This window comes from Pistacia vera, unplaced genomic scaffold (genome assembly GCF_008641045.1).
Source record: "Pistacia vera cultivar Batoury unplaced genomic scaffold, PisVer_v2 Contig800, whole genome shotgun sequence".
Classification (NCBI taxonomy): domain Eukaryota; kingdom Viridiplantae; phylum Streptophyta; class Magnoliopsida; order Sapindales; family Anacardiaceae; genus Pistacia; species Pistacia vera.
The window spans coordinates 753,318-765,288 of record NW_022196669.1 but is presented as its reverse complement, the minus strand read 5'-3'; the positions used below and the strand labels follow the sequence as shown (position 1 = coordinate 765,288).

General features: G+C 33.7%; 1 protein-coding gene across 1 annotated transcript; it reads left to right on the top strand.

Moving 5' to 3' along the window:
* Positions 1–3,601: 3,601 nt before the first annotated feature.
* On the top strand, positions 3,602–4,693 carry LOC116117235 (F-box protein CPR1-like). Its single transcript, XM_031403267.1, has one exon. The coding sequence runs from the start codon at positions 3,602–3,604 to the stop codon at positions 4,691–4,693; it is 1,092 nt and encodes a 363-aa protein (XP_031259127.1).
* The last annotated feature ends 7,278 nt before the right edge of the window (positions 4,694–11,971 follow it).

Below are 11,971 nucleotides of genomic sequence, written 5' to 3'. Positions count from 1 at the left end.
AGTCCATCTAAAAAAACTGCAATAAATCTTCATCAATATCACTTGGCCACTAGCTGATAAACTTTCAGTTATTCCTTTCATCTTTTTAACATAATCACTAATGCTTAGGTTTCCTCTCTGAGTGTTTGGAGTAAGGTTTCTAGGTGAAGTGCTCTGGATTTAGAGTCATTAAGAACTCACTTTCTAGGGTTGCCAAATTGATGTAATGACTAACATTTTGACACAGAAGCAAACATACATTCTGAGATCGACGCTAATAGCCAAGTGACTAGAAATTTGTCAGTTCTTTTCCAAGAAATATAGCTAGGTTTTACTTTCTCCTTTGATCTATTTCTCCTAACTCAGTCAAATGTTCAAGATCTGCAGTAATTAAAGGTTGAGGGCAAGGGACAAGACCTGTAAGGTGATCTTCAAGATCGGTGAGCTCCCACCGCTGACAGAACTTGTGACTTTCAGAATCGATAATTGTCGCGATAGTTATCTCTGGTCAGCTTCGGAGTAACAACTTGAAGACTTGACGGAAAAGCTGAGCTGATTGAGTTGGAAGAGTTGAGAATCATTTTCTCAAGACTTGTGCCAGATTGATTTGAGTTTGAGATGTTCGCCATTGACGTTAGTCGATAGCTCTGATACCAAGTGAAACTCGTAAATTGAGGAAAAATTAAAAAGAAAAACAAAGCTTCATTTGTGATTTGATTGAATGAATATAATACAGTTAGATTTGCTACTTAAGTGAGTCAGTAGCTCAGAGAGTGTGAAGAGAAAAGGGGAAAGTGAAATACAATTCGTTCTCTTTAAGAGAGAAACACAAACGACCACGTTTTTGTGTTTGCTTAGTTAAATATTTGCTAAGCCCTTAACTTCTGAATTCTGACACTTTAATCCACAATTCTTACCATATATTTGCATGAGTGGATTCAGTGTTAATTATAACAAACTTGAGAATTAAACATTCTCAAGAAGACAAGAAATGTTTTGGAAAAGAGATGCATGTATTTGCAAATTTAAATAGACCTCATTATATATATATATATATAACTGTAGATTTGTATATATTATTTTAAGTTGAAATCAAATTATTAAGTCAGAAAAACCCTAATTTAAATTGTTTGTTGTCTTTTCCTTTTTAAGGGCATGAACCAAATAAAGACTTAATGCGTAGTTATCTAAGTAAACTCACTCTCTGTACTGTAGTATCATACTTGGCAAACATGCTTAGACATGTAATTTCCATTTAGATTCCCTGTCTTTTTCTATTTCATAACTCCTATTTCATTTGTTGTGTGTTCTCCATTTTAAAAATTGGATTTATTTGCATCTTAACCCTTCTCATCCCAACCTTCTGTATTCTACTATAAAATTGAGACCAGCTATTCAGCCAGGTGCTCACATCTTCCTTAGAGTTACTAAAACTCTCATCTCTTTCTCTTATTTCTCTTTTTCTCTCTCTCGGGAAATTGAGTTTCAGTTCTAGATCAAGTTTCAGTTTTCCTCGGCAGGTATATTTCTTTAAATCTCTCTCTCTCCTCTCTCTCTCTTCTCTCTCTCCTCTCCTCTCTCTCTCTATAATTATTATTATTTGTTCTATCATTTTTCTCAATTTTATCATTCCAATTGATCATGACACTATGCTTCGATAACACTAACGAAGCATTAAAATATTCCCAACTATATTCATTTTTCTTGTATTCTCTGTACATTTTTATAGTCTGTACCTATTCATGTATAATGTCTATTTTTGTGAATCATTTCTTTATTTTTGTTTCTGCCTGATCTCTTCAATTTGTTAATATGTCACTTAATTACTAAAATTAGTGTGACTGGTAAGAGTGCGACAGAGTGAGTAGTTGAAACTACTGATTGATAAATAGTTATAAATATAACGGTATTAACAGTAGAATATTATGATAATAGTTTAGTATCTATTGATTACAAAAGAGAGATATATGAGTAGTTGAAATTAATGATTGATAAATAATTGTTATAGATATAATGGTCAATATTGGAATAACAGTTTAAAATATACTAAGCAATGAAAAGTGATGAAAGAGGTGTTAAAATTAACGACTTGTAAGTAGTTATAATATAACAGTATTACGGTAGAATATTATATAATAAAAGTTTAGTATATCTACTAACATAGAAAAAAGAGTGAACAAGTAGTTGAAATTAATGATTGATAAATACTTAAAGATATAACGATATTAACGGTAGAATATGATAAAATAACAGTTTAGAATCTACTAACACATAAAACAAAGATCAAAGAGTGAACAAGTTGTTAAAATTAATGACTTAGAAATAGTTATAGATATAACGGTTTTAACAGTAGAATATTATAAAAATACTTTAGTATCTACTGAACATAGAAGAAAGAGTAAATGAGTGGTTAAAATTAATGATTGACAAATAGTTAAAGATATAAAGATATTAACGGTATAATATGATAATAATAGTTTAATAGTTGAAATTCATTATTGATAGATTGTTATAGATATAACGGTATTTAACGGTAAACTACAATAACAATATGAATTGTACTTGTATATATCAATTTCTTTCCATATATTTATTTATAAAAGATATATTCTTATTAATTTTTATTCATTAAAGTCCTATGTTACCGATTGTTATGTGTATAAATCAACTCTTACATAGCATATTATATTACCCCTCTTAGATAGCAGATTACCATAGTTTTTCGTCCTTAAAACTAATTTAATTACTTTCTTTGCCTTGACTTATTTCTGGATTTTTTTTATTTTTTTTATTTTGAAGATAATTTCACAAAGCTTCCTACCAATAATCAAATTTTATCAGAGTCCTCGGAACCAAAACCATTTGCGATGGAAACTGGTAATAGTTATCCATAATCAATTGTGCTCTCAAAAAGAGGTTGTTAAGATTTTCAAATTTTCGGATTATCAGGAACCGGTTTAGTTTTTTGCGTGACCTTTTGTCACTCTACTAATTTAACCTAGCTGACAAATTATACATTCACAAAAGCACTTCTTCAATTTATTATTACTACCCAAAGTCCATGCCTTTATATTTTTATTTTATTTTTTCGTCAAACTTTGTAACACGTCCTTTCTTAATTATAATCCCCTTCATTTGATCTCCTCGCGCTATCTACAGTCAAATTTAGTCTCAAATAATCCTTTCTTCCAAGTTGTAGATGTGCTTGCGTTTGTACTGTTTTCTTGATGATTAATCCTAAATTTAGGATTCTGGTACTAGTTATATTTTTGGTAGTTTTGAGCAATAAAAATAAAAATAGGGTCTCTTAATATAGTCTTTTTAGGACTTAGATTTTTTTTTTAGTCATATTACATATATAAACTAAGCTCATACATATAAACTGATGTATTGTAATAAGATTGGATAATCTAAAATTAAAAATAGTCTAAACAAGCTAAAATGAATAATGATTGATGTAGTTTGTCTATGTAACATTAACTAGATTTTATTTATCTGTTTTACATATGAAATGCACATACAATGTTCATCTATTTGCTTTCTTATGGTACAGAAAAAAGAAGGATAGTCCTTTCTAATCCTACTATTTAACCCAATGATGAGTAAATTGAGAAAGATAGAGATGGCAAAAATCCCGCTTGAGATCAAGTCCAACATATTTTCGAGACTTCCTGTGAAGATTATAGGCAAATGCAGGTGCGTATCCAAAGATTGGTTGGGCATATTAACTGATCCCTATTTCTTACAGCTACACCTTGAGCGAGCTCAGAAAGATCGTCAGTTTCTGTTTCTTGATCAATCCGCTGATCATGATGACAAGGAAGACAATCGGAGACAAGTTGCTCGCTTCTTCACCACAAACATGGAGGGCGTAATGCAATTCAGAGCTCGTGGACTTGTCGTTGGCTACATGTACATGATACCATCGGGCCATGGCTTGGTGTGTCTCGTTAACAGAGGGATTTTCTATGCCTTCAATCCCTGCATGAAGAAGATTGCAAGACTCCCCAAGGCGCAACCTTCCACTTGCGGTGGAGTCGATGCAGGATTTGGCTACATTCAATCAACGAAGGAATACAAGCTAGTTCATCTCTATAACATTAAAAATGAAGAAGAGTTGGAGTGCACCATCAAATGTGAGATCATGACTTTATCAGATGGCGGCGTAGTGAGTTCTAACTCATGGAAACAACTCGAGAATGAATGCCCTGTCATGGTTTCTGGTTGGGGCGTTTTAGTGGACAAGAAGTTTTACTGGATGGTGTGGGAAGGATGCAACCCCACAGAGAATCAATTAATCATGTCCCTTGATTTGGAAACGGAAACGTTCGGTTTCATTCCTCATCCACATGTGACTTCTTACGTGGAAGGAAACGACATGTTTTTGGTGGAACTTCAAGGGCAGCTGTGTTTGGTGGACACTTTTGCCTATCCTCCGGTCACAAATGTGTGGATTCTGAAAGATCCAGTGAAGAAGATATGGGTGAAGGAGTACACCATTGATTTGACTAAGTTGGAAGGATTTGATGATGAACTGACACAAATCTTTATTCTTGGCTATCTGAATGGAGAGCTTATTATCAATTCTCAGCAAGAAAGGCTGGATTTCTACAACGTTGGAAGTCGATTCTTTAGGAAAGGTCCGAATCTGAATTTGCGAAGGGATACTGGGATCTGCATTTACACAGAGACCTTCTTCTCATTGAAGGACTAGTTCGAGTTGGGTGTCTTAGTTTAATTGTTCAAGTTGGGTGCATCTGTCTTTCCTTTGCAGCTGTTGGTGTTGTCGTGTTGAAGACATAAATGGAATTGGTATTATTAATTAATAATATATGGTTAATTAAAGTTGTAATCTATATATGGGATTTCAAATTAAATTATGATGTTGGTGCTTTTATTGCAACATACCATGCTAAATCTCAGTTACTAAATATAAGATTCTCTCTTTAGTCTTATCTTCTATACAAATTAGTGATATTCACAGCATAATATGCCACGAAATGCTCCAAGATTAGTGTTCAACTAAATCCAGTTCTTTTATTTTTAAATTTAACAAATAAATCAATAAAAACATATATTCTGTTTTATTAAATACCTTTTTGAAATATAATTTCTCAAATATGCATATATATGATATAACTTTAGAAAGCACACCAATTTGAAAGTAAAACTTACCCATGTTGTGTCTAATTTCTTGGCAGTCAGATTTGTGTAATGCGTCCTTAAGGTGTATCAAAGTCTGACAACCTAGATCCTCCCACGTGTCGTAACATATATTATATTTTATTAAATACTTTTGTGAAATATACTTTATCAAATATGCACATATATGATATAACTATTAGAAAGCACACCAATTTGAAAGTAAAACTTACCCACGTTGGGTCTAATTTCCTGGCAGTCAGATTTGAGCCACTCATCCTTAAGGTGTATCAAAGCCTAACAACTTGGATCTTCCCACATGTCGTCCCATCAATGCTTACCTTCTCCCACTAGGTGACAACTGTCATAAGCATGGGTTAAGCTATCATTAGTATGACCCGATCTATCACAAGTATGGGGATTACTAACTCAGATCCTGATTAAGGGGATTAAGCGTGCAAGCAAACCTGTAATACCCACTTTCAACCACAATCAGATAGACCAAATATAAAAGGAGCCCATGACCTCTGTTTCAGGTGACAGATTCTAGTTTTAGTAAAGTTCAAGAGGAAAACACACTCGTGCGTGTAAAAGAGCATTAAGTGAGAGAAGGTCACCAAAACTAAATGTCCTCTCACGTCCATTCCCCTTGTAATTTCTCTCAATACTGTAACACCTCTAAGCAATAACATAACAGTGGATATAGGCTTGGTCTTGGTACCATCGACCATTATAAAAATCTATTTCGTTCTTTACTTGTTTACGTCATTTTATCAACCTTGCTGGTTACCAATAACCACGCGCACATCTTACTTGGCCCCTCTCGAGGTCGACTGGGTATCTTCGATTGAAACAAATTTTTGCATCAACAACCAAAATTCAGATTTATTATTTCTTACCAAGTTTTCACAAGACTACGGGAGTGTAACTAATTGTTTTAAATAAGAGTAAACTGTTTTTTCCCACCCAAATATTGGCCTATTGACACTTTCCTACCAAAAACATTTTAAAATTGAACTTGACTACCCAAAGCACAATTTCATTAGTAAATTTCGTTATGAAGAAGGGTGGGATAGTAAAAAATCCATTATAAGTAAGGGTAGGATGCTACTCACCTCCCATCGTTCGCGGGCCACCGCACAATTAGGGTCTTTCTTTTCTAGTCAAATTCCTGTTGATTTTAGCAGTCAAAATTCAATTTGACACCACTATCTGAACCACCGTTTAGTCGGTCGTGACTCGTGCATACCGTCGGGGTTCAATTGATTTTATCTAGCCGAATTAATTTCCAATTGATAATTTTTTAAATGGACTTGGTCTTTGATTGTTTGATGCTTATTTGGGTTTGTTTTTTGGATTGTTTCCCTTGTTGACGACGACCATTTCCTTTTCCTTTGTCAACACACACCAAGTGCTCAATGTTTTGCCCCACTCATATTTCCCCTACCTTAAGCACGCAACCAGTGCATGTGATCCCTCCTAGTGCGCCCGAGCGCGCAACTGCTTTGCCGTCACCTCACCAGATAAAATCTCTATTACTAAATATAAGATTCTCTCTTTAGCCTTATCTTAGCCAACAAATAAAATCCAAATCATATTCACCTTACCCTCGTTTCTCACTGTTTAATTTATGATCATTAATAACTATAATTTTGCTACTTACCTAATTAAAATAAATCTTTGAATTAAAATATTTTTTTAAATAGAGATATAAAATTTATGATCAGTATATATTTTAAACATAAAAATAATTGCAAAAATGCTTATAAAAGTTAATGTAAATTAATGTCAAAATAGTAATAATAATCTTTGTATCCATGAGTTATTTGATTGAATTAATAGTATATAAATATTTCTAAAAAATAAAAAATAGTAACATTATGCGCACTTATCGTTAGTTTATCGCTGATGACGACTGTCAACCCCGTATTTGATAATGTTACATTGAAATTTCAATTGAATTTGTTCTATACAAATTGGTGATATTCATAGCATAATATGCCGTCAAATGTTACAAGATTAGTGTTTAACTAAATCCAGTTCTTTTGTTTTAAAATTTAATAAATTAATTAATAACAACATATTTTCTGTGTTATTAAATACTTTTTTGAAATATAATTTATCAACTATGCATATATATCATACAACTTTTTGAAAGCACACCAATTTGAAAGTAAAATTTACCAAAACTCAGAGGTTATTATTTCTTACCAAGTTTTCACAGGACTGCGAGAATGTAACTAATTGTTTTAAATAAGAGTAAATGACTTTTTCCCACCCAAATAATGGCCTAATGACATTTTTCTACCTAGAACATTTCAAAATACACTTTACTAATAAAAGCACAATTTCGTTCGTAAATTTCGTTATGAAGAAGGGTAGGATAGTAAAAAAATCCGTTATAAGTAAGGGCAAGATGGTACTCACCTCCCACTGTTTGCCCATCACCACACAGTTAGGGTCTCACTTTTCTAGGCCAAATTATGGTTGATTTTGACAACCAAAATTTAATCCGACACCACCATCTGAACTGTGAGACTTTAGGGAGAAAGAGATTAGAACAACAGAAGGGATGAGAGAAGAATCAAGAATTTCATTACATTTCTTTGTTGAATGAATGAGAACTCTAGTTAACAACACACTTATATACAGTCTACTAAAATGAGAGTAAGCTACGCTAAGCTTAAGCTTCTGAAGACACAAAGAAGACATCATTTGGAGATGAGCTGAGACGACATTGTTTTGGCTTTATTGACCAACAACCTCTCTCAAGCTTAACTACCCCTATAGTTTAAGCTTGCACAATTTACATTTCCAGTAGTCAATGCTTACAACCATTTCCAAGTTGTGCTTCAGCTTAAGCAAATAGACTGAGCTTCTGAATTTGACTTGAATTGAACTTGATTTAGACTGAAGATTTATTTAAACAACAGCCTCCCTTAAACTGAACATTTCAACTTTACTACTTTGCAAATTTTCTTTAAACTTCTTGCGAACACCTTCAAAGAACACTTGCGAACACTTGTAGCTTAACAATCAACTTTAACACTTGCAACTTAACAATCAATTTCTTTAACCTTCAAAGAACACTTGTGAACACTTGCAGCTTAACAATCAATTTCTTTAATCATTAAAGAACAGTGCATAACACCACAACCAAAATACCACTGCATCTCAACACGACAAACATCGTAACTAGAATACTTTTCAATCCTTTACTTAACAAAAAACAATTACTTCATCAGTACTAGTAAATACACCAGTAAAGGTTACACTTAATCACCAATGTAGACCAACTACTTTACCTTTAACAGAAGACTACACTTGATTATCAATACAACCCAATAAGTTCACATTCAATAGATTGAACTTGCGCATATCAGAATACAACTCTAGTTTTGGCTCAATTTTATTCAAGACAAACAAGGAATTACATTCAACTTGCCTTTCAGGTCTTCAAACTGAGTAGCAAGCAGAGCCTTTGTCAAAATATCAGCAATTTGCAATTTTGAGGGCACATATTGCACAATGATTTTGTGAGCTAACACTTGTTCTCTAATGTAGTGAATATCAATTTCTATGTGCTTGGTTCTAGCGTGAAAAACAAAGTTAAAGACAAGAGCTCCAACACTAACATTGTCACACCATATCATAGGGGTTTTAGTGATTGACTGTTTTAATTCGGTGAACATACTATTTAGCCAAGCAATATCAGTAACTGTGCGTGCCAAAGCTCTATATTTAGCTTCAGTGGAGGATAGAGCTACTACTTTTTGTTTCCTAGAGCTCCATTGAATCAAGTTTGGTCCTAAAAAGACACAATACCCACTAGTGGTTCTTCGGTCCTCAATATTACTTCCCTAATTTGCATCAGCATAGCATTCTATTTCTAAAGAAGTAACTGGTGTGAACTTAAGTCCATGATCTTTGGTTCCTTGAATATACCTTAGGATTCTTTTACAAGCTTACCAATGCAAAACATTAGGTGTTTGAAGGAATTGACTTAGTTTGTTAACAGTGAAACTAAGATTAGGTCATGTTAATGTGAGATATTACAGTGCCCTTACGGTGCTTCTAAATAAAGTGGGATAAGAGAATAGCTCTCTATCACTTGAGAATCACTTTGAACTTATAGTCATAGGAGTAGAGCATGAGTTTGCATCTAGAATTTTTGTTTTGGGCAATAGATTAGTGGCATATTTTGTCTATCTCAAGTGAATTCCAACTGCTGTTCTTGTGGTCTCCAAGCCTAGAAAATACTTGAGAGAACCAAATGCCTTTTGGGAAAACTCATCATTAAGTTCCTACACAAGCTTACTCGCATAAACCATGTTAGATCCAGTCAACAAAATGTCAACAACATACCCTAGAACATATGTAACTTATGAGTTTTGATAAAAAATGAACAAGCTAGAATCTAAGATGGAGTTTTTGAACCCTTTGTGCATAAAAGCTTGTTTGAGCTTATCAAACTAGGCTCTAAGAGCCTGTTTCAACCTATAAAGGACCTTGTTTAGTCTGCAAACATAAGATGAGTGTGCTGAATTTTCAAAACCAAGAGGTTGAACCATGTACACTACTTCATTCAAGGTGTAATTGAAAAATGCATTGTTCACCTCAATTTGTTGAATATCCCAATTGTGAGTGACTGCCAAGGTAAGGATAATTCAAATAGTTGAAGGCTTGATCACTAGACTAAAGCTCTTGAAATAATCAAGGCCAAGGGTTTGTTAAAAACCTTTGGCTACCAACCTGCCTTGTATTTTTGTAGAGAACCATCTACATTGTACTTGACTCTAAACACCTATTTGTTGCTTATAATGTTCATATCCTTTTAAAAAGGAACAAGTGTCCAGATGTTTTTCAAAATCAATGCATCATACTCACTTTGCATTGCGGATTTACATTTAGAACTAGATAGTGCTTTTTAGACAAAATTTGGTTTTGGCACAATGGATCCAATGAGTATTAAGGTCGTAGGTTGAACTGATGACTTAGATAGAATGGAACTTAACTTAGCTTATTTGGCCTTTGTAATTATAAGGTGAGTATTACTAAATGCATCTAAAACACTTGAAATGTTAGCAAATTGTAAAGTAGTCAAATCAATTGTAAGAGGACATGATGGTTGAGATGTGGTTGTAGGACAAGATGTAGTGTAAGAACTTTGACATAAAGGTTGATGTGTGCCTGTATTAGGATGATAGGTGTCAATGTTTGATAAAGGAATCTAATAGGTTGATAAATCTACTAAAATAGTTCCAGGTAAACTAGGTTGTTGTTGTGAGGGCATATTAGTTTGTAGTTGACAAAGTTGTTGTGGTGAAGGCAGATCAGTTTGTAGTTGAGAAGGTGATAAAGTAGAAATAGATTGGGGTGAGGAAATACATGTAGGACTAACAGAAGGAGTAGAGTTCAAAGTCTTACCACTTGTTGAAGGAGAATCATTAGAAGAACAAGCAACTACATGCAAATCTAGCTAAGTGAGTAGAGAGATTGGAGTAATTAAGAAAAACAAAAGGAAAATATTTAGGTGTGGAATGACTTGACTCAGGTGGTGACACTGAAGCTGAATTATTGTAGAGAAACCAGATGAGAAGGGAAATTCATTTTCATTAAACTTGACACTTGGAGTAACAAATATTATGCCATTAGAATTCAAACACTTGTACCCTTTATGGACTAGACTACATCCTACAAAGACACACTTTTGGAATGAAAATTGAACATGTGTTTGTTAAAAACTCTAAGAAATGGGAAACATGCAAATCCAAACACCTTCAAAGTATCATTAGAGGGTTTAAACTTAAAAAGCAGTTGATAAAGAGATATATGTTGTAAAATCTTGTTGGCATTCTATTAATTAGATAAATTGTAGTGTCAAAAGCAAGCCACCAACAATGTAATGGCATGGATGCTTAAGCTAATAAGGTTAGGCCTGTTTCTACTACATGTCTATGTTTTCTCTCACTCCTCCCATTCTATTGATGCACATGGGAACATGAGTGTCAAAACTAAATGCCCTCACTGGTTAGATAAGGGATTAAGCCCTTATATTCACCTCTTTAGTCTGTTTGAATGCATTTGAGTTTATAACCAAATTGTCTTTCAACTAAGTGGTGAAATTTGATAAAAACAAACCTCACCTCAGCCTTAGTTTGAAGTGGAAAAAGCCAGGTGAACCTACTAAAATCATCTAAGAATTAGACATAATATTTTAACCCTTTAGTAGAAGAAAGAGGTGCAGGACACAATATGTCACTATGTATGAGTTCAAGAGGGAAAGCTGCCCTAGAGGATGACCTAGGAAAACTGGTTTGATGCATTTTGCCTAGTTGGCAGGCATCACAGAAGTCGATAGGTTTCAAACTTGAGTTTCTTTGCATAGAACTCATGATATGATGATATGCTTTGCTATGTGGGTGGCCTAATCTTTGGTGCCAAACTAAAGAGCTAGCATTATTATTAACAGTTAAAGCACAACTAGAAATAGAGATATCTTAATTGGTAAAACATTCTTGGAAGCACAATCATGCATCAACTTATCAGTATGCTAGACAAATGGATGTTGAAAGTTTTAAAGGGGTTACCAAGTGATTAAAACTTATTCTGAATGGGTTACTTGTTCAATTTAGTGCAAATGAGTTGAGAATAACTGAATTAAAACATAAAAATAAGTAAAGAAGACGTTCATTTTTACATGATTCGGCATCAAGCCTACATCCGTGGGACCACGTCCAGAGGAAGCAATTCACTATGAAATACTTATGAGTTCAAATACAAAGCAAGATAATTAACCATAGTAGTAAAACACTCCCTGTTTTCTACACAACGATTAATCTTCTTTGGT